At 54.9% G+C, this 22,545-nt stretch overlaps 2 protein-coding genes across 10 annotated transcripts in view; one reads left to right on the top strand and one right to left on the bottom strand.

The window, feature by feature from the left end:
• Nucleotides 1-165: 165 nt before the first annotated feature.
• On the bottom strand, nucleotides 166-9,246 carry DENND6B (DENN domain containing 6B). 3 transcript variants are annotated; one of them, XM_019712358.3, is made up of 19 exons: nucleotides 8,950-9,245; nucleotides 5,453-5,491; nucleotides 5,336-5,378; nucleotides 4,644-4,756; nucleotides 4,164-4,244; nucleotides 3,492-3,597; nucleotides 3,297-3,376; nucleotides 3,151-3,213; nucleotides 2,834-2,889; nucleotides 2,271-2,393; nucleotides 2,093-2,188; nucleotides 1,912-2,006; nucleotides 1,723-1,788; nucleotides 1,452-1,609; nucleotides 1,333-1,386; nucleotides 929-1,038; nucleotides 709-811; nucleotides 555-629; nucleotides 166-477 (listed from the first exon to the last, which is right to left on the bottom strand). In XM_019712358.3, exons 1-19 carry the CDS (start codon nucleotides 9,109-9,111, stop codon nucleotides 355-357), a joined length of 1,746 nt encoding a protein of 581 aa, XP_019567917.3. In that variant the 5' UTR covers nucleotides 9,112-9,245; the 3' UTR covers nucleotides 166-354. The 3 variants fall into 3 exon arrangements, with proteins under 3 accessions (XP_019567917.3, XP_074182765.2, XP_019567919.3); XM_074326664.2 differs by having other exon boundaries at nucleotides 3,492-3,552; XM_019712360.3 differs by lacking the exon at nucleotides 1,333-1,386 and having other exon boundaries at nucleotides 8,950-9,246.
• A 10,174-nt stretch (nucleotides 9,247-19,420) lies between these two features.
• The window catches only part of PPP6R2 (protein phosphatase 6 regulatory subunit 2), a 64,332-nt gene continuing 61,207 nt past the window's right edge, over nucleotides 19,421-22,545 (top strand). For 6 of the 7 annotated variants that reach the window (XM_074326662.2, XM_074326659.2, XM_074326661.2 and 3 more), the window contains exon 1: nucleotides 19,424-19,660. The gene's annotated coding sequence lies outside the window, so the exon portion shown is untranslated. Of the gene's footprint in view, nucleotides 19,661-22,545 lie in introns of all 7 variants that reach the window. The other variant, XM_074326660.2, reaches the window with a different exon arrangement.

The following is a 22,545-nucleotide window of genomic DNA, read 5'->3' as shown; positions in this document are numbered from 1 at the left end:
TGGGGCAGATGGGTGCCTGGAGGGGGCGGTGGCCCCAGGCCCAGATCAGCAAGGGCTCACAGCCAGCCCCGCCCCCGAGCCTGCAGCCCTGTGGAGGACAGGTGGGGCCCAGGGGGTGGTAAGACTCCAGCCAACACAGGATCTGCCAGCAGTCAGGAGCTAGGCTGTGGTTCCAAATGCCACTTTTACTGTAGCACAGTAGTGGTGCTGGGAAGTGGGGGAAAAGCCAGGAAGCAGCAGGGAGCTTGCGTTGGGGAGCTCATGCTTGGCTGGGGCTGCCCCTCACTGGGGAGAAGGAAGCTTGGCCAGACCCAGGCCCCCAGGGACACCCAGGCCTCTGCCCCTCGGCCTGTCCTAGCGGGGGCACAGGACGGCCTGCAGGTCCTTGGGCAGGGACCCGATGACCATCTCGATGTTCAGCTGGGCCTGATGCAGTGTCTCCTCCTTCACGGGGAGCTGGTGGACCTGTGCCCGCACCTGCAGGGGCAGTGGTGGTCAGGGGCAGGCAACCTCCATGTCCTCTGGCCCGGGCTGGGCAGGGCCAGGAGTCTCACCAGCTTCTCCCGAAGTTTCAGGACCAGGTCCACAACCTCCACCTCGGACTTGTCCTTCATCCAGGTCTCGATGTCCTGTCATGAAAAGACGTGGTCACCCATCATCTAGGCCCTCACCCAGCGCTGGGCCTGTGACCACACCCCAGCCCCTTACCGCCTCACAGATGGCCTCCAGGTGCAGGGTCTCCAGTTTATGCACCATCTCTTTGCGCCGCTGCCGGTACCAGCCATCAAAATGGGGGGACTTGAAAAACCGCCTGTGGGTGACGAGAGGCAGCTGCTGTAGGGCTGATCCCATGAGCCAAGGGGTGGGCACAGGCTTCCTGCACCCACCAACAGCAAGAGCCTCGGGGCCCTGCCTGCTGTCCACCCACCTGTAAAGGCCCAGCCAGTCACCCTTGAGGATGCAGGTGAGCTGGGGCCCCGCATGATCCAGACTGCGCAGGAAGTCGTCCTGGTGGAAGGGGCGGATCTGGGGAGGGGCCTGACACAGAGGCTGAGTGAGGGGCGGGCACAGCCTCACTAACCCCTCCCCACCGGCCAGGACCCTCCCAGTCACACTCCTCGGCCCCCACCCTGCCTGGGGAAGATTCCAGAGAGAACTTCGAGTCCCCACTTCTCTGGCCTGGAAAGGACGTCCGGAACGGGTGGGGAAACCTGGCGCTCTGGGGGCGCATGCACACCCACGACCTTCCTCCTCTGGAATCAGGACAGGAACCCCTCTACTCCCCGCCTGTGTCCAGCCCCTGCCCGACGGCCACGTGGACCTGGAGCCCACCTTCCAGGGCATGACGCTCTTCTGCAGGGGCATGAGACTGGCCATGTAGTGCTCCTGCGGGGGGAGGACAATGAGCGGGGGCTGCAGCCCTGCCCCACCCTGCCTGCCCTGGGCCTCACCAGCGGGATGACGAAGCTCTGCGTGAGCTCCAGCAGGTGTGTCCGCAGCAGCGCGGCCAATGCACCTGGCGGCCGCTTCTTCTGCAGGCCCCCGAGCAGCAGCCGTTTGAGCAGCGCCTTGTCGCGGTGCAGGTGGGCGGTATACGCGGTGTAGAGGCCTGGCGGGAGGCAGAGCTGCGGACCTGTCCCAGGGGCCTCCATCCCTCTCCGCCCCCGCCCCCGCCCCACCTGGGTCCTGGAAGAGGAGGGGTTCAGCTCGAGGGGCACATACCTGGTTTGGTATCGAGGGTCTTCAGCCTCGAGGGCTTTTTCAGCTTGACCTGTTTAGGAAGACCCCCTACAACACAGCCAGGGTCGGGTCAGTGCCCGCAGGCTCAGACCCAAGACCCTCCGCGTGGGCCGCCGACTGCCCAGCCCCACGCCCCTGGGACCAGATAGGCAGAGGCGGGGCCAGCCTCACCTGACAGCTTGGGCTCCCCGACGCGGAGGATGTGGGGCCAGTGCTGGAGTGTTTTGATAAAGAAAGGGTTTGTGACTCCCAGGACCACGTTTGGTCTAGAGAGAGAGGAGAGAGAGAGAGGGAGAAGAGGCAGAGGCAGGCTCAGGGGCGGACGTGGTCGAGCAGCCGGCGTGGCACTTACGGGGCTTGCGTGCGGGTGGTGAACTCCTTGAACTCGCTGTCGTGGACGGTGAAGTAAGGGCGGTAGTCGCAGCAGAACTTGAGGGGCTGCACACAGCTGCGGGGCGGACACAGCTGGGCGGTGAGCACAGCAGGGCTGTCCAGTGCCCTGGCACCCCTCCCATCAATGCCTGGCTCACCTGGTCAAGGCCAGCACCATCTCTGAGGACACGGCGGGCGAGGGTGCCAGGACCACCAGGGGCTCCCCGAGGAGCATAAGCTCCCACAGCATTTGCACATGGGTCAGCACGGGCTGGAAGCACCTGCCGCAGGGCATGAGAGTCCGGGAGACTGGGCGCAGCACAGGCTCCTCAGGCCCCCACCTCCCAGGCGGGCCCAGCGTGAAGACGCGGAAGGTGTGCTCTGACAGTCCACCCCTGTTGGCCTGGCCCTGCGCCCCTTTCGAGCTGGCAGCCCTGGCTCCTGCAGGACCCAGCTCCCTTGCAGGCTCACCCTGAGAGGGGCAGCCTCAGGCAGCGAATGTCTCCCAACACAGCCCTCCCCTCCTTTCCCTTCCCCTCCCCACCTTCCTTTGGGAACCTTCCCGCCCACCGTGCCCACTTCCCCTGGGTGCAGACACTGGGTACTGGCTTCCTCTTTGGTACCACTCTCCATGGGAACTGGCCGGGGGTTAATTCCTGGTGGGCAGTCCCCGGCAGCCCTGCCCAGGCCTGAACCTCATGGGTTGGCCTGTGGGGCTCACCTGAACAGGTCCAGCTCATGGACACTACTAAGGACCAGCGGGGTCAGCAGCAGGTTCTGAGAGGAGGGGTGGGAGGTGTCAGAGTGAGGGCGAGGCTGCCACCGAACAAGTCCTAAGCAGCACGGGGACTCCCGGAGAGCCCTGGAGACTGCAGCCCCTGCCCGCACACCTCCCCATGCCTACTCCCCCCAGCACAGGAGAGGGTGAGGGCACCCAGGCCTGCAGGGAGACGCAGGGCCCTGGCTCTGCCTGGGTCTGGACACCCCACAGCACTCCCGGCAGGTGGGGTATAGAAGGGGGAGGGCTGCTGACCCCACCTCATGGCCACACTGCTTCAGAGAACTGCAGTCGGGCTTGTCCACCCTGGACGGGACGCGCACCTAGGGGACAAAGGGAGCAGCTGCCAGCAGGAGTGGGGACATCCATGCCCCTGGGGCCTCCCCACCCATGGGCCGACCCTCACCTGGAGGACGACGCCGACTACAGGCAGGTTCAGGGTCTGCCCAGGCTGGGGGGCTGGCCACTGGTCAATCTCATTGCACACTGTGGACACAGGCAGCCCGCGTCAGGAGCCTGCCCTGCGTGGAAGCTGCCTGCTGAAGCCACTGGATCTACGGCCAGACGATGCGACCTCTGGCCTCGCCTGAGGGCCACTCACCTGCCTCCAGGCAGGGTGCTAGCTTGTCGAAGTACTCAGGGGCGATCAGGCTCAGCAGTGCCTGGAACAGCCGGACAAAGGGCAGGCGAGACACCAGCACGAGAGACTGCAGGGCCCACGCAGCCGGTCAGAGGTCACCCCAGCCACTAAGGAACCTGCAGGGACCCCTGAGGCCAGCCTCCTCCACAGCACACCCGGGGCTGCGTGTCCCACCAACTCCATAGGACAACTGTTCCCAGGAATGGCCCAACCCAGGCCCCAGGCTTATTAGATGAGAAAACCCACAGCCTGCCCCCCACCCCACATCAGGGCGGGGCTGGACCCCAGGCCTTCAGAGGGCAAGGAGTGTGGGTGATTCCTGGAACCATCTCCCAGGGGTCAAGCAGTTCCAGACTGAACTTGTCCTAATCCTGAGAGTGTGATGAGGCCCCCCAGCAGTGAGGGGCAGGGACAGACAGGCTGCAGGTGCTGTGCTGGGTGCGGTCGCACCCCCACCCCCGTCCGCTGCCTTGTGGGGCGGCCACAGGGTCCAGGGCAGTGCGCTCCACCTCGTGCCAAGCGGCTGCAGGTCTCCGGAGTGGGCGCGCCTGGAGGCCCAGGACCCCTAACCCATCAGTCCCTCCCGATGGCAACCAGCCCCACCCCTCAGTAGTGCCACCCCAGGTTGCTCACCTTCTGGAAGTAGCCCCTCTTCACGGAGCTGTCCTTCACCTGCCTGAAGTACACGTAGCCAAAGTAGTGTGATGACTCCTTCTGGAAGGAACGGTCAGACAGGCTGTGCTCACTGCCCCTTGGCCCACTCTGTGGAGGCTGCTCCATGCTCTCCCCAGCCATGGAGGTCAGGCTGGGGCTCCTCGGCTCAGAAGCTGGGCGACACCTCCAGAGGGGACACGGCAGCCCAGGGTCCTGGAGGCGTGCGCTGGCCTCCACCCACAAGCCATGCCCTCTGCACGCACAGTGCACAGGAAGAGCTCCAGGGACCCTGGGGGGGTCCGCAAAAGAGATGGCCCACGCCCATCAAGGCTGGGGTGCAGGCCCGCAGGCGTTGCGGGAGGTGGACACCCTACTGGCCGGGGCTGGCCAGTGCCTCTCCTGCCACAGGGCACAGGCGTCTTGAAGGCCCTGGGCACAACACCCGCCCCCTACGCTCACCTGCAGTGACACGGGGGCCCCACTGTCATAGTGCCTGTCGTTGGTGGACCAGGGGCTCCTCTGTCCTCCACACTGACGGATTCGGAAGCTGAATTGCGTGTCCCCGAGGCAGCCTGGGAAGGGAGGCAGCCCCCGCCATGCTGCTGTGTCAGGGCTGGAGCATCTCCTGCCACCATTCGGGGTGGGGACAGCAGGGACAGTTGACGGCCCTTGAGGCTGGCCTCTGCCTGGCCCCACCCACCGGCTGGGTCTGAGTCTCCCTACAGAAGTTCCTGTGTCCCATCTCTTGCACCTGAGAGTTTCAGAGTAAAGCCTGAACACATAGAAGCACCAATGGCAGCCCACAGGTGGGCAGCTGGGAGACTGGGGTGAGAGCGGGCTCAGCTTGTCCAGACACCTGGGCCCCGGGAGGAGCAGAACCGGGGACCCAGCTCCTGGGGTCACTGTTGTGGGGTGAAGGAGACCAGACCCCTCTGGTCCCTCTGCACAGAGACACCTCTTTCCACACAAACTGGCCGCCAGGGGTCGTGTCATGGGGCTCTGTCATGGTGTCTCCACGGAGGCAGGAGGGGCTGGCATTTACAGGCCGTGATGCCCCTGGCCTGGGCCACAGGGGCTCCTGGACAGCTTCACCTCCCCACCTTCTTCCTCTCACCTACCAGCCCGAGCCGGGGAAAGGTGGGGTCGCCTACCTGAGTGGGAGTCAGGAAAGGACAGGTAGCAGATGCTGCTTTTCTGAAACACACGAAACCCAGTGAGGGCTGGCTCGCTCCTGGGCGACGTCTGCTCCCCAGAGGGCCGGGACCCACCTCCTTGTCCGTGAGCCGGAAGTCGCTGGGGTATACCAGCTGTGGGGGACAGAGCACTGTGATGACCGGGCACACGCAGTGCTGGGTCTCTCCCATATTTGCGGGCTCAGACGCCTGCCCTTTTCCACCGTTGGCTCACTGCAGACCCTTCTCTTCTCCCCTGGGCTCTCCCGATCTCCCCAGGCCTCTCTCAGCACAAGGCCACCCCATCCTTGCCTTGCCTAGGCCAGCACACGCCTGGGCGAGCTCCCCAACTCCCTGCCTGCACCCCTTGCCCTTGAGGCCACTCGCCCAGACTGTTTGGGCCTCCCTACTCCGCCATCCTAATGCTCGGTCCATCCCCACAGCTTCAGGAGGTGGTGGCCTCCTCTCTTGGCTGGAGCAGTCATAGGGCCCTGCCACCTCCGGCACCCCACCCCATGCAGCAGGAGGGTCTTAGTCTGTGCCAGTCCCCCTGGCTGCTCTCCCAGACTGGGCCTGGCCAGCGCCTCATCTTGTCTGTACTCAGATGTCACCTGACACAGTCGTATCCCTGCCTCTCCACAGTACCTTGAGTGTCTTCACCCCCACCCCTGCTAGTCAGGGGTCCGAGAGCTTCTGGCCTGTACCCCATCTGGAGTGTGAGCCCCAGGAAAGTGCCCTGGGCCCTGGCAGTGTCCAGTGAATGTGACCAGCTAGATAAGCCATATGCCCCGGGAGAGGACAGTCAGTGAAAGCACGCACAGTGAGCGACAGGCGGCACTGTAGAGGAGGCAGCAGGCCGAGGCTGGGGCCTCAGGCACAGAGCAGTGTGCACATGCACGTGGCCAGATGGATTTCCTTGTGGGGTACCAAAAGGCAGGGAGCCGCAAGGCCCCCACTCCTACCAGGCCCTGAGGTGTCCCCTGGGGAGCTGGTGTGCCTTGGGCTCACTGCAGCCGTGGCCTGTGCTCGGATGCACCAGGCCAGCTCTCCTGGGAAGCAGCTGTGCCAAGCCCGCAGGGCCAGGGGCCCAGGGCCTGCACGCACGAGGGCCCCCCTCACTCCACCCGCCCAACTCCTGTGGAAGGGTGGAGCTGGGCTTTGGCTGCAACGAGGCTGCCTCTGGGTGTGCCCCAGGCCCGCAGATAGGGTGAGGTGCTCTGCCCTGAAACTCGCACTGTGGGAATGACGCAGCATCCTGTTCGCATGCACTCTGGGCTTGCTGCTGTGGTCCCATTCTGTCTCCTGGGCAGCACACAAGGTGTCCTGAGGATGGGGACTGCATCCCAGACCCTGGCAGGGAGCAGACATCCCCAAATATGGATTTGTACAGGGTGACAGCACATCTATGAGGTATAACAGAACAGGGCATCGTGTGGAAGCTTCCAGGAGATGTCAGCTAAGGAGGAACCAAGAAGGAAGGGCCAAGAGGGAAGGGAGCCGAGGGTATCTGTCTGTGAGCTGGACCCCCACAGGCACTTTCAGATGATTCCAAGAGTGGCAGGGGCCATAGGACCATTCAGGACATGGCCTCATATGTCTGTGTCGAGCAGAGCCGAGGAGAGGTGGGTGGCTGATGGCCCGCGCAGGGCCACAATGGGCCCTCCTCCCTGAAGTCAGTGGTCTGAATCTGGTCTGATAGCCACAGGACTCTTGTAGCATCTGAGCCGGCCAACTCGGCCTGCCAGCTCCATGCCCATGTCCAGGGACCCCATGAGGACACCTGACTAGCAACCCACATTCAGGGGCTGGTGCGTCCTCCTGGGATCAGAAGCTGGAGGTCAGGCTGACCAAGCTGGGCCATGCCTCGACAAGGGGAGACATGCAGTGGACCCTCAGAGAGAGGCTGAATGTGTGGACTTGTGCTGCATGATGACCCCCATCCTCCCCAGGCCCATGAAGGTCTGTCCTTTCCTCCTGAGCCAGCCTGCATGTTTGCTGCTGCTGTGACCCAGTTGTCCCTGAGGATGACACGTGCAGTCAAGTTTGCTGTGAAAAGACCCTCCAGGACAGCGCTTCCTAAGGTGCTGGGTGCACCAGGGTTCCATGAGGTCCAGGCTGCCTCCCTCACTCTCATGTACAGTGCTGTTTCCAGAGGCTACGGCTCAGACCGGCATGGGATGCTGACTATAGAAGCTGATGTAAGAATCCAGCTGCTTTGTATTTGGCCAGATGTTAAAAAGGTTTGTAAAAGTGTCAAATGATGTCACTCTTGTCACCAAATTTTGTTTTGGAAAATGTGGTTGTTTTCATGAAAACATGAATACTTATATTAATACATAGGACATTTGTTTCGTATAATGGGTTACTAAATATTTTTAAATTTTAGTTTCTAGTAAACATTGGTAGATATGACCCAGTCAATAAGCTCTTTGGGGTCCTCAGTGATTTTGAAGACTGAAAAGGGTCCTGAGACTGCTCAGCCCAGGAGCTGCAGCCTGGGAGGGTGTGGACAGCATGGTGGACAAGTGGCTGATTGGGACCCCTGGCCGCAGGCAACTCCATGGCCTCCAGAGGTAGCTGAGATACTGCCTGGTGAGTTTCCAAGAACGGGCATGGTGTAGCCAGGCGCTCTTCTGAGCTGACCTGCACTGTCGTGTCCCTGCCACTCCTGACCCACAGGGTTTAGTGCACCCGACGGTATGGGACCCCCACACTTAAGTGTGCAGTGGGGGGGTCCTGAACCACTTATTCTCTGTGTCTCAGGCAGAGTATGAACTCCTAGGGATCAGGGCCTTGTCTTCTCGTTTAACTCTGTCCCCATGTCCTGCTCCAGCACCACAGGGCCTGGCTGGTGGCGAGTGCTCACCCCGATTTATTGACTGAACGAACGGCAGCTCCTTGACTCTGCTTTCGATGTCTTTCTGTGGGGGGGTTACCCAATGGCTGGCGCTGGCAGAAGAGAAGCTGCCCTGTGTGGGGGGTGGGAAGGAGGCCTGCAGGCAGTGGGAGCACCCCAGGCTGGGGAGCTGGGTGCAGCTGACCAGTGTGGCTGGGATGTGACCCACAGGGGTCTGCACCTGAAGGATTTAAGGTGCTGAAGTAAGATTTAAGCCTGAGAGCCACAAGGTCAGACTTTAGGAGAAAGGAGTGGGTCACAGCAGCAGAGGGGATGGATCTGAGATCCTTGTTGCAGGTGGAACTTCACTCAGCCTTGTCCACGGATGGGATGTGGGCAGGAGTCAAGGGGACCCGTGGGATTCTGGCTGGAGTGAAGGAAGGGAGAAGGTGCTACAGCCAGTGTGGGGAAAGCGGAGAGACAAAGTTTTAGAGCACAAGTCCAGAGTATCGCTTTGGCTATAAAAAGTGTAGGGCTCCCATCTCCTGCATCCCAATGGGAAGTCTTGCCTTTTGTTCCTTTCCTGGAGATCGCACCTTTCAGGAGATGACAGGCGCAGGTTTCGGAAGAGGGACAGGCCGCCTGCGGTGTCCGCCTGACTCTACCCCACGCGCAGAGGGCTCACGGCTGCCTGACGACCCCCTACCCGCTCCTGCCCAGCGCTCCCACCCGGCAAACCCCGCCGGGCCCCGCTCACCTCCAGCGCCTGGCCCAGCTCCAAGTCGAAGGTGACCACGCACACGCACTCCAGCCAGGCCGAGAAGCGCGTCCAGGGAGCCGCCGGAGCCTGTGTCCCGGAGGACGGCGCGCCTAGGCGGCCGCGAGCCGGGCGAGGGCCGGCGCGGGACAGAGCGTCCATGGCAGGGGCTGGAACGGCCGGCCGCGCGTTGCCGGGGAAACGGCCCGGAGGCGTTGCCGGGGTAACGACCGGGAGGCGGAGGCCTTGGCGCTCCTCGGGACCACGCCACGGAACAGTCGAGCGGCGGTCTCGGGCCAGAGGGGCCCTTCTGTGGCCTCGCCCTCCCCTGGCGGCCGGAGGAGCGTACTGCAGTCGAGAGGTCCCGAGCCCACCAGCGAGAAGGGCCCGCGCGGGCCAGAGCGGCCCGATGTCCGGAGGCGGGACTTCCGGCGGAGCCTTGTGTGACCGGGGAAGTTGGGTCAGGTGGGGGTCGGGGTTCCAGGGGCGCCGCCCCGACCGACTAGAGGTCGTGCAGCGACGCGGCTTGTCGGCGCTGAGTGCGGTGCGGCGGCTGGCGGGCGCCTTGCCCGGCCCGATTTCATAACCGAATTTCTTCGTTACTGAGCTCGCATTTCACCCACCCGCCAACTAATTCCAGCGATTCCGGTTCTCCCTCGCGTCCTCTCCCTGGGGTCGCCTCTAGGTGTGGGTCCTGCAGAGGTGTCAAGGCCTGGGTTCGTGTCGGCCCACCGGGCGATCATTGTCTCCCACGGCCTGGTCGTCGGTGCGTGCGGACTGCGCCCACGCCCGTCCCTCTGCTTTTTGGGTCCGCGCTCTCCCCAACGTATCTGTGCCCGAGGGGCTGCCTTGCCTGCGCGGTCCCAGGCGTGCCTGTTGAAACCGGACATAACGCATGGAACAAATACAATGAGAGCCACCTCTGCCGTTTCCACCGCGGTGGGGAAGCGGGGCCCCACCGGTATAACCTAACTGACGTGCCATATAATCTAGTTTTCACGGGCGGGCTGGCGAGAGAGACTGCCTCACCAGCTGTACCCCCGGAGCGCATGGTCTCCAAGATCACTGGCAGTGGGAAAGAGATTGACGAGGCCTACTAGCTGTTAATTGCCTTGGCCTACAAGGGACAGATACATCACTTGTACTTAAGCCCATGGGCCCAAATAGTCATGTGGTCCCAATCTAACTGCAAGGGGGCATGGGAAATGAGGCACGTGGATATTTGCGGAGCCAAAAAATTATGATCCATACGTCACAGAACTTAAGAACCGTTATTTTATAAATCACCAAAGAGAAACTGCAACCAATTACACAGTGATGAGTAGTCAGATGTTTTCAAAATTTCTATTATAAAATGTTCTAATGTTCAGAAAAGATAAATGAACTGTACAATGACCATTTGCCAACTACCTAGAATCTCCATCAATAATTAGTATTTTCTGAAATGTTTTATGCCTTACCTCTACATCTGCCCTTTCCTCTCCATCCATCAGAACATCTTATTTTTAGATTCATTTCAGAGACAGTTGCAGACATCAATGCGCTTACCCCTAAATACTTAAGTATGTTTATGGTTAACTAGTGCTTGTTTTAGTTTTAGTTTTTTTCTTTTTGGGGGGCAATATATATAGTGAAATTCATGAATCTTAAATGGACACAACTAGCTCTGCGCAATGGCAGTATCGAAGCCAATGAGGTTTATGCGAGGTGCGATGATTGCTAATTAAATGGACACAACCGTTAACCCGAAGCACTAGCAAGACAGAGGCCATCAATCATCATCGGCCCAGAAAGGCCCCTCATGTCGCTTTCCAGTCACTTTCCACACACATGCAGCCCACTGTTCTGATTCTCTACACCAAAGATGACCCTGTTCTAGAACATAAAAATGGAACCACACAATATGTAGTCCTTTGTGTCTGGCTTCTCTCACACACATAGTGTTTTTGAGGTTCCTCTTGTGGCGTGTTGCACGAGCTCTTCCCTTCTCACTGCTGTGTGCTCGTCCACCTTGGGAATATGCCACCATTTGTTTAGTCACCCTGTTGACAGACATCTGGGCTCTTTCGAGTTTTTGGTTACGGTAAATAAAACGGCTATGAAGATTCCTGCACAAGACTCTTGGTGGAGGTACATTTTTATTTTTCTTGGGTGAATACCTACGAACTGAATTACTGAGTCATAGCAATAGCCATAAGATATATATTTAACTTTTTAAAGAACCTGCCAGACTTTTCCTTAAAGCAATCATACATCCCCACCAACAACAATGTATTTCTGTTTGCTGCACTTCCTTGTCAACATTTGGTGCTGCCAATCTTCTTTATTTTAGCCAGTCCAGTGGGCAGGTAGTGATATCTAATGGTGGTTTCCATTTGAATTTCCCTGATAACGGTGCTGAGCACTTTTTCATGTGCTTTTTGCATACCATCAAGTCTAAGATGTATTGTGATTTCCGGTGTTAAATTGTGAAAAAAGTGTGCATCTTAAAAATCAATGAGGGGTGGCCGGACGCCTCAGTTGGTTAGAGTGCGAGCTCTGAACAACAGGGTTGCCAGTTCGATTCCCACATGGGCCAGTGAGCTGCGCCCTCCACAACTAGATTGAAAGACAACGACTTGGAACTGACGGGCCTGGAGAAACACAGTGTTTCCCAATATTCCCCTATAAAATTTATTTAAAAAAAATCAATGAGCTCCTCTATGCCTCCTTACGGTCAATCCCTGCTCACACCCTACTCCAGGCATCTACTGACCTGCATCGTGTCTCTGAAGTTTTGCCTTTTCTCAGAAATTCTATACAAATGGAATGGACAATGTAGTAGGCTGAATAATTACCCCCAAAGATATTCACATCCTAATCCCTGGAACCTGTGAATGTGTCACCTTATATGAGGTAAAAGGGACTTTGCGCATGTGAGTCAATCAAGGAGCTCGAGGTAGGGAGATTATCCTGGATTATCCCAGTGGGCCCAACATAAGCATCTATTCAAGAGGGAGGCAGAGGATCAATCAGAGAAGGCAATGAGATGATGGAATCAGAGAGAGAAATTGGAAGATGCCACACTGCTGGCTTAGAAGATGGAGGAAGAGACCACAAGCCAAGGAATACAGGCACCTCCAGAAGCTGGAACAGGCCAGGAAACAGATGGTCGCCTGGAAGCTGCAGCAGGAATGCAGCGCTCCAACCACCTTGATTTCAGCCACGTGTAAAACTCCTTACATAGAAGTGTAAGATAGTAACTATGTGTTGTTTTAAGCCCCAAAGTCTGTGATAATTTGTTACAGTAACAGTTGGAAACATACCAACAATATATGATTTTTTTTCTGTCTGGTTTCTTGCACTAAGCATAATACGGTGGAGGTATATCCATATTGTTGCCTATATCAGTAGTTTAGTTTGTTCTTTTGATGAATAGATTCCATTGTCTGGGTCATTTTCTTTATCCATTCACCAATTGACAGATGTTTGGATTGTGTGTCCAGTTTTTGCCCCTTCTGAAAAAGGCTGCTCCATATATTCGTATACAAGTCTTTGTGGGGACACTGTTTTAATTTCTCTTGGGTAAATACCAAGAGTAAAAGTGTTGGGCTGTACGGTAAGCTTATGTGTAACTTTTTAAGAAACTGTCAAACTGTCCTCAACAGTGGCTGCACCATTTTGCATTCCCACCAGCAGTGATGAAGTTTCCAGTTTCTCCACATCCTCATCAGCACTTGGTGTTGGCAGGCTTTTGTTCTTATCGCCATCCAAGGGGGTATAGTGGTATCTCGTGATTAATTTAGCATTTCCCTGATGATTAATGGTGTTGCGCTTCCTTCATGTGCTAATAAGTCATTTATATTATCTTCTGTGGCAAAATGCTTATTTTAATCTTTTGCCCTTTTAAAATTTTTTTTTTAATTGGGGAATATTGGGGAACAGTGTGTTTCTCCAGGGCCCATCAGCTCCCAGTCATTGTCCTTCAATTTAGTTGTGGAGGGTGCAGCTCAGCTCCAAGTCCAGTCACCGTTTTCAATTTTTAGTTGCAGGGGGAATTGAACCGGCAACCTTGTTGTTGAGAGCTTGTGCTTTAACCAACTGAGCCATCTGGCCGCCCCTGTTTTGCCCATTTTAAAATTGGGTTGTTTGTTTTCTTATCACACAGTTGTAAAAGTTTTCAAAAATAGTTTTTTTAGAATCAAATCTTTTGTCATATACATGATTTGAAATTATTTTTCCAGTCTGTGGCTTGTCTTTTATTTTTCGTAATGGCATCTTTTGAAGAGTAGACGTTTTCAATTTTGATGAAATCTAATTTAACAATTTTTTTTCTTTTATGTGTTAAGCGTTTGGTGTCATATCTAAGAAATCATTTCCTAACTCAAGGCCCTAACCCAAATAATTTCTCCTATGTTTCTTCTAGAAATGTTTCAGCTCTCACATTTAGGTCTATGATTCATTTTGAATTAATTTGTGTGTCTGGTGTTAGGGTTTAAATTCTTTTTTTTTTTTTTACACATGGATAACCAATTTTTCCCGTATCATTTGTTTAAAAGGTATTGATTTCTTATTGAATTGACTTAGCACCTTTATAAAGAATCAATTGATAAAGTTTGTGAGGGTTTATTTTCTCTGTTCTGTTCCACTGACCTATATGCCTGTCCTCATGCCAACTCTATACTATCTTGATGATCACTCTAGCTTTATATAGTACGTTTTGAGATCAAGTAATGTAAGTCCTCCAGCTTTGTACTTTTTCAAAATTGTTTTGGCTATCTCGATCCTTTGCGTCTCTATATACGAGTATCATAAATTTGAGTATTAGCTTGTCAACGTCTACCAAAATAAAACAAGACCACCTGCTAAAAATTTCCCAGGAATTACAGTGAATCTCGTTTGGGGAGAATTGTCATCTTAACAATATTGAGTCTTCTAATTCCTGAACATAGCATGTCTCTCCATGTTTTTAGGTTTTCTCTAATTTTTCTCAGCAATTTTTTTGTAGTTTTATTGCATGGGAATTGCAAGACCACCCTCAGGTTTGATGATTTGCTAGGAGGGCTCATAGGACTAGACATACAGTCAAATTCTCACGGCCATGATTTATTATAGTAAAAGAATACAAAGTAAAATTAGCAAAGGGAAAAGGCTCATGGGGCAAAGTTTAGGGACAGCAAGCACCAGCTTCCAGGGTCCTCTCTCAGTGGAGTCACATAGGAGGCGCTTAATTGTCCTAGCGAGTTGTGACAAGGCTGTGTGACATGTTGCCAACCAAGGAACTCATTAGAAACTCAGCACCCACAGTTTTCTCAGGAGTTTATATTTCTTTCCTAAGGCTGCTGTAACAAATTGATACAAAGTAGGTGGCTTCAGACAACAGACATTTCATTCTCTCACCATCCTGGAGGCCAGAAGTCAGAAATCACAGAGGGTTGGTTCCTCTCCAAAGCTCTGAGGCAGAGTGTGTCCCAGGCCTCACTGCTAACTTGGGGTTGCTGCTGGTCTTCCTTGGCCTTCCGACGCTGGTAGACATACCAGTCCACTCTCTGCCTTTCTGTACATAACCTTCTCCTCTGGGTCTCCTCTCTTTTCTCAAGACACTCCTGATCCCCCTGGTAATTAGGACCCCCTAATCCAGGATGTTCTAGCTCAAGATCCCTAACTTTATTTACCTGCTAACACCCTTTTTCCAAAGAAGGTCACATCCACAGGTTTTGGGTGGATCTATATTTTGAGAGGGGCTACCGTTCAACCCACTATAGGGTTGGTTGGATGGGCTGTCTGTGCCTGGTACCTGCCAAAATTTCAGACACCCAGGAGGAAAGCAGATATTGAACATAAATCGTATTGTTTGTACAAACAGTGTAGGCATAATGAGCCATTCTGGTCACTTCTGGGAATGGTGGCAACCCTCTTGAAGTCAGATTCCCAGATGCCAGTCAAAGGCTGACCTTGTGGCAGGGTTTTTTTTTTTAAATGTGCGATATTAGCCTGCTGCATCAACTCTTTTGTACACACTTCTCTGTTATGTTTATTCCTAAGTATTTTATTCACTTTGATGCAATCGTGAATGGAATTTTTAAAATTCAATTTTCAGATTATTTGTTGCTGAAAATGTAACTTGTTTGTATATTGATATTGTATCTTGTGACCTTGTTAAACTAGCTTACTATTTATAGTAGATTTTCTTTAGTGGATTCCTTAGGATTTTCTAAATATATAATCATGTCATCTGTAAATAAAGACAATTCTAATCTGTGCGGCTTTAATTTTTTTTCTTGACTATTGCATGGGCTAGATAGAACCGTTAGTACAATGTAGAATCATTTCAAATATTTCTTCTCTTCCTTTCTTCTCCTCCTGGTGTTCCCATGACATGTATGTCACACTTTTTGCAGTTCTCCCCCAGTCCTTGGATATTCTCTCTGTTTTTTGCAATATTTGTTCTCTTTGCTTTTCAGTTTTCAAGGAGTCTATTGATTTACCCCCAGCTCAGAGACTCTTTCCTCAGCCATGTCCAGCCCATGAGCCCAGCAGAGGTTTCTCTGTTTCCATCTCAGAGTGTTGGATCCCTCGCTTCTCTTTTGGTTCTTTCTTAGAAGTTCCGTCCCTCTGATGACGTTGCTCATGTGTCCTAGTGTGCCACCTGTCTCGTCCATGAGAGCCCTAGCACGAGAGTCACAGTTGCTTTAAATTCCCGTGGGATACTTCCAGCACCCCTGCCGTGTCTGGTTCTGATGCTGCTCTGTCTCCCCCAACGGCGTTTTTGCCTTTGAGTTTGCCTTGTCGTTTACTGTTGAAAGGCGGACATGTCCTTGGTAACAGGGAGTACAGTAAATGGGCCTTCGTGACGTGGTGTCAGGTGTGGGGGGCTAGATAGAACCTTTAGTACAATGTAGAATCTGTGTTCTGTGTTCTGTGGTCCCACGATTCGGGTCAGTCTGTAGTGAGCCTGCGCCCTGCACTGTGCTCCCCGTGTGTGTCTCTGTTTTCTCCTCCCCACTTAGCTGGACCAATGGATGGAGGGGCTGGAGTTGGGTATTTCCCTTCTGCAGTCAGTGGGCTCTGATGATCCCCAGCTGGCCAGGTCCCGGTTAGTTTCTCCCGAGGGCAGGTCTTGAGAGCAGGGTGCCTGGTGTGTTTAAAATGGTTGCTTTCCTCCCTCACTGGAAGCATGAGGGGCTCTTTCTCTAATACTGGAAACCTGGTCGAGCTCCTGGAGGTGAATCTCACAATACCGTGGGGCCCCCTTATGACTGGGTCCCTGGAGTTTCTCACTCTGACTTGTTCACTCTGAGCCTCCAGAAATGCATCAATTACAGTTCAGGGGATCCCCGTACAGATTCCCTGGTGGTTTCTGCCCGTGAATCTCTGCTCCGGGAAGCCGTGATGACCTGTGTTCACCTGTCTCTCCAGTTTTGGGAGCAGTAGTTTGCCCTGTGTCCTCCCTTCTCTTACAGATCCAAGAAGGGTTGTTGCTTTTTCAGTTTCTTCTGCTTGTCACTTGTTAGGATTGAGTGATGACTTCCAAACTCCTTACATGAGGAACCCTACATTGCAGAACTGAAGTGAAAGCAGACATTCTTGCCTCAGTTCTAATTTTAGAGGAAAAGCCTTGAATCTTTCACCATTAGATTTGCTTTTAGTCGTAGATTTTCCCTAGATACCTTTTATGAAATTGGGGAAATTCCCATCTATTTCTAGTTTGTTGAGAGTGTTTATGATGCAGAGGGATTGTTGACTTTGGTTCTTCATTAATTCCTGTTGATTTTAGTCAACATCTGAGTCATTTCCTTTCAACTTGAAGCGCTTCCTTTCATATTTCTGGCAAGGCAGATCTGCTGGCAATGGCTTTTCTGTTTTGTTTATCTGGGAATGTTGTTATCTCACCTTCATTGGTTTCACCTTCATTTTTGAAGGATAATATTGCTGGGTATACAGTTTTTTTCAATGACAGATTTTATTGTTTTCTTCGGCACTTTATGCCCTTTTACTGTCATGGCTTCTATTCTCTATGACAAGAATTAGTTGCATCATTGTTCCCCTTTATGTGATGGGTCATTTTTCTGTTGCTGCTTTTAGGGTTTTCTTTCTGCCTCTGACACACAGGAATTTGGTTATGGTGTACATAGTATAGGTATGGCTCTCCGTGTGTGTGTCCTACTTGGGTTTACGGAGCAGTGGTCTTCTGATGCCCTGGTGTGTGTGTGTCCTTGGCATTGTGGGGGCTTTTTTATTAATATTTTAAAATATTTTATTGGGGAATATTGGGGAACAGTGTCTTTTTCCAGGGCCCATCAGCTCCAAGTCGTTGTTCTTTCAACCTACGTTGTTGTGGAGGGCACAGCTCAACTCCAAGTCCAGTTGCCGTTTTCAATCTTAGTTGCAGGGGGCGCAGCTCACCATCCCATGCAGGAATTGAACCAGCAATCTTGTTGTTGAGAGCTCACGCTCTAACCAACTGAGCTATCCAGCCGCCCCTGTGGGGCTTTTGAAGGGAAGAACAGGACAGTTCCTTCTGCTCTGATGGAACTCCAGAGGCAGCACATGTCTTACAGTTATTGGTGAATAAATTTGCATTTGATGTTCCTAGTAATAGAATTAATTTTATTTGGTCATTCTGTGTCAGCTTGGCTTGATTTTAGCTGTTTTATGTCCACTACAAGTCACTTTAGAAAGGAAATCTGTTAAAGAGCCCACATCTTATGACCAGTTACAGGAACAAGGGTTGTAGTAGCTTTGCATGTTACAATGTGTTTATTTGTGTGTGTGTGTGTGTGTATATATATATATATATATATATATATATATATGCCATTTTCTTCTCTCTCCTTTCCATTTTTTAAAATATGCAAGTTGTCACAGGTTAACTTTACTAGTTAGTTTAAAGAGAAGAACATAAGAGACTATTCAGTGGGACAGTGACAGAATTTGAGGAGTAAGTAATGTAGCCATGATAGATACAATGAGCATACGCTGTCGGGAGTGCGTATGCTCATTTTGAAAGAGTAAGAATTTCTTCACTTGCAGTAAGGATGGACATATCTTGTGTTAGGTGAAAATATAAGTTGCTTTGCTGTTGTGTGGAAGTTCCAATATGTTTGAAAGGATGCATACAGGTGCTGACTATCCAGAGGGTTGGACTCTGACCATTTTCCACTTACTGACTCCTCTCTGAATCCACTTCTCGTTGCCTGTTCTGTGATCATGGAACTGGACCCCCAAGCGTTTCTTTTGCAGTTGGCACAATGTTTAGCTTTGTCAGTAGAGTGCTGGAGGGTCACTGCCAGAGGAAGAGACCTCCTGTTCTGAGGCCCCATTCTGCAGCTCAGCCCACAGCGCCCCAATCTCTGCAGGGAGGGACCTCCGCTTGCCTTTCTCCTCTCGGTTGCAAATCTGATACTTTTTTACTCCCGCTTCCTTACAGAACCTGCCAGAGATCTGCCGTGCAGGATGCTGGGGAAAGGCGTTCAGGGGAAGACATTCTGCTATCAAGCCGCCCGAGGGGGTGCTGGGGAAGCTGAAGGCCACAGGAACTGGACGCAGGGAAATCAGGTAACTGGAAGGCGGTGGCTCCAGCCAGCAGAGCGAGCCCCAGAACAAACCCTCGCGCGCCCTCTCGTGACGAAGCTCAGCATCTGCAAGTCCAGGTACGCATTCGCAGAGAGGACCACGGTATGATGCTTTTGCAGCTGAGGCAGGAAGTTGGTAACTGGAGTAGGTTGTAGACATTCCTTAAGTGTCCAATTTCATTTTCCAACATTTTCCCACGGTTCACGCTGACACCTGAAATTATAATTCTCATTTTAGAGATTAGTTGGTTTAATTGAATTATACGATTTCAACAAATGTTAAACGGGTAAATATTTTAATGTGCAAAACACAGTACACCTGTGGGGCACCCGGAAAAAACACTAAATGTGGTGGCTTCTGCTCAGGCGCTCCCAGTCCAGTTACTAGGAAACAAGACCTAGAGAGGAGCTCTGCATGACACATGGGGGGCTAACCACGGTTCACTCTTGCTCTGGCCATGTCCACGCCACGTGCCCAAGGACACCCAGCTGCCCCAGAGGACACCCAGCTGCCCCAGTGGGAGAGGCCTAAAGCCTGGGTGGAAGGCCCCCCAGAGAGCAGGAGACCCCTGACCCAGAAGTGTGACCCTCCAATCCTTTCAGGCCTCTGGAGGGGTTGCTCTGTTGCTGACGTTGCATTGAAAAACTTATTACCGTAAATGCATTATCCCATAACAAGTTAATTATGCTTGTACAGAAATTTAGGGATACCTCAGAGGGAAAAGTAAAAGGAGAAACCGCCGCCCACCCACCCGGCTCTCAAGCCGCCTGTACCTTCGCATTGCCGCCCTTGTAGCACCGATCGCGTCCGGGCATCCCAGCGCGTCCAGGTGACCATAAGAGCCCGGCCCACACGCTCAGCTCCGCCCCCGCGCGAGCACGCGCTCAGCGCAAGGCCCCGCCCCCGGCGCGCGCGCCCCGCCCCCCGCCGCAGCCGCCATTTTGGAGCGACCTGAGCGCCGCTAGCGGCCCGAGCCGGTCCCGAGCTGCCGGCGGGCCCGCGCCGTGTCGGGGGGCGCCGTGTCCGTAGGCGCCGCGCCTGGCCGGGCCCATGTGCGTGCGGTCCGCACCAGGCCGCTCGGGCTTTGCCTCCGCCAGCGCCGTGGCCTCCACCCGGGCCTCCGAGGAGCCGCCGCGACGCCCGGCCCGCGGGGCAGGTGAGTGCGGCCGCCCTCAGACTCCTCAGAGCCTGCTCCTGTCGGTGCCCCGGTAGTGTCCACCCGTCAGTGGCCACCCTCCTCAGTGACCAGCCCCCGCCGGTGAACAGCCCGTAGTGTCCACCCGTCAGTGACCACCCCTTGGCAGTGACCACTCTGTCAGTGACCACCTCTTGACAGTGACCACCCGTCAGTGACCTCCCTAGTCACTGACCACCTCCCGGCAGTGACCCCCCCCACCGCCCCCAACCCCCGTCAGTGACCCCCTCCCCCCTCCACCCCAACCTCCTCAGTGACCACCTGTCAGTGACCACCTCCCCTCAGTGACCACCTCCTGTCACTGACCACCTGTCAGTGACCTCCCGTCAGTATCCGCCACCATCAGTGACTACCCATTAGTGACCTCCTGTCAGTCACCACCTGTCAGTGACCACTTCCTGTCAGTGACCTCCCATCAGTGACCCCCCCATCAGTGATCCCCCCCGACCCCCGTCAGTGACCACAGGTCAGTGACCTCCCCAGTCAGTGACCCCCACCACCACCCCCAACCCCCATCAGTCACCCCCCTACCTCCCCCACCCCAACCCATCAGTGACCCCCTCCACCCCCCCACCTCAACCTCCGTCACTGACCTCCGGTCAATGACCTCCCGTCAGTGACCACCCGTCAGTGACCACCCCAGTCAGTGACCTCCTGTCAGTGACCACCCCAGTCAATGACCTCCCATCAGTGACCTCCTGTCAGTGACCACCCCAGTGACCTCCCATCAGTGACCACCCCAGTGACCTCCTGTCAGTGACCACCCCAGTCAGTGACCTCCTGTCAGTGACCTCCCGTCAGTGACCTCCCATCAGTGACCACCCGTCAGTGACCTCCCGTCAGTGACCACCCGTCAGTGACCTCCCGTCAGTGACCACCCGTCAGTGACCTCCCGTCAGTGACCTCCCGTCAGTGACCTCCCGTCAGTGACCTCCCGTCAGTGACCACCCGTCAGTGACCTCCCGTCAGTGACCACCCCATTCAGTGACCTCCCATCAGTGACCACCCCATTCAGTGACCACCCCAGTGACCACCCCAGTGACCTCCTGTCAGTGACCACCCCAGTCAGTGACCTCCTGTCAGTGACCTCCCGTCAGTGACCACCCCATTCAGTGACCTCCCGTCAGTGACCACCCCATTCAGTGACCTCCCATCAGTGACCACCCCATTCAGTGACCACCCCAGTGACCACCCCAGTGACCTCCTGTCAGTGACCTCCCGTCAGTGACCAACCGTCAGTGACCTCCCGTCAGTGACCTCCCATCAGTGACCACCCCATTCAGTGACCTCCCGTCAGTGACCTCCTGTCAGTTACCACCCGTCAGTGACCTCCCGTCAGTGACCCCCCCAGTCAGTGACCTCCCGTTAGCGACCACCTCCCCTGTCAGTGACCGTCTGTCAGTGACCACCCCAGTCAGTGACCTCCCGTCAGTGACCTCCCGTCAGTGACCTCCCGTCAGTGACCTCCCGTTAGTGACCACCCGTCAGTGACCTCCCGTCAGTGACCTCCCATCAGTGACCTCCCGTCAGTGACCACCCCATTCAGTGACCTCCCGTCAGTTACCACCCGTCAGTGACCTCCCGTCAGTGACCACCCCAGTCAGTGACCTCCTGTCAGTGACCCCCCCAGGCAGGGACCTCCCGTTAGCGACCACCTCCCCTGTCAGTGACCGTCTGTCAGTGACCACCCCAGTCAGTGACCTCCTGTCAGTGACCACCCCAGTCAGTGACCTCCCATCAGTGACCACCCCATTCAGTGACCTCCCGTCAGTGACCTCCCGTCAGTGACCTCCCGTCAGTGACCTCCCGTCAGTTACCACCCGTCAGTGACCTCCCGTCAGTGACCTCCCGTCAGTTACCACCCGTCAGTGACCTCCCGTCAGTGACCTCCCGTCAGTTACCACCCGTCAGTGACCTCCCGTCAGTGACCTCCCGTCAGTTACCACCCGTCAGTGACCTCCTGTCAGTGACCTCCCGTCAGTTACCACCCGTCAGTGACCTCCTGTCAGTGACCTCCCGTCAGTGACCTCCCGTCAGTGACCTCCCGTCAGTTACCACCCGTCAGTGACCTCCTGTCAGTGACCACCCCAGTCAGTGACCTCCCATCAGTGACCACCCCATTCAGTGACCTCCCGTCAGTGACCACCCGTCAGTGACCTCCCGTCAGTGACCTCCCGTCAGTTACCACCCGTCAGTGACCTCCCGTCAGTGACCTCCCGTCAGTTACCACCCGTCAGTGACCTCCTGTCAGTGACCCCCCCATTCAGTGACCTCCCGTCAGTTACCACCCGTCAGTGACCTCCCGTCAGTGACCTCCCGTCAGTGACCACCCCAGTCAGTGACCTCCTGTCAGTGACCCCCCCAGTCAGGGACCTCCCGTTAGCGACCACCTCCCCTGTCAGTGACCGTCTGTCAGTGACCACCCCAGTCAGTGACCTCCCGTCAGTGACCTCCCGTCAGTTACCACCCGTCAGTGACCTCCCGTCAGTGACCTCCCGTCAGTTACCACCCGTCAGTGACCTCCTGTCAGTGACCCCCCCAGTCAGTGACCTCCTGTCAGTTACCACCCGTCAGTGACCTCCCGTCAGTGACCCCCCCAGTCAGGGACCTCCCGTTAGCGACCACCTCCCCTGTCAGTGACCGTCTGTCAGTGACCACCCCAGTCAGTGACCTCCTGTCAGTGACCCCCCCAGTCAGGGACCTCCCGTTAGCGACCACCTCCCCTGTCAGTGACCGTCTGTCAGTGATATCCCATGTGTTCACCCCATTATGTCCACCTTGTCAGTGTCCACTCCATAGTATCCACTCTCATCAGTGTCTTCCCCATCCTCTGTCTGTCCCCCCTC

The sequence above is a fragment of the Rhinolophus sinicus genome, chromosome 1 (assembly GCF_057876585.1).
Source record: "Rhinolophus sinicus isolate RSI-liver-muscle chromosome 1, RSI-T2T, whole genome shotgun sequence".
Classification (NCBI taxonomy): domain Eukaryota; kingdom Metazoa; phylum Chordata; class Mammalia; order Chiroptera; family Rhinolophidae; genus Rhinolophus; species Rhinolophus sinicus.
The sequence above is the reverse complement of the archived record's forward strand: the minus strand, read 5'-3'. Positions and strand labels throughout refer to the sequence as shown.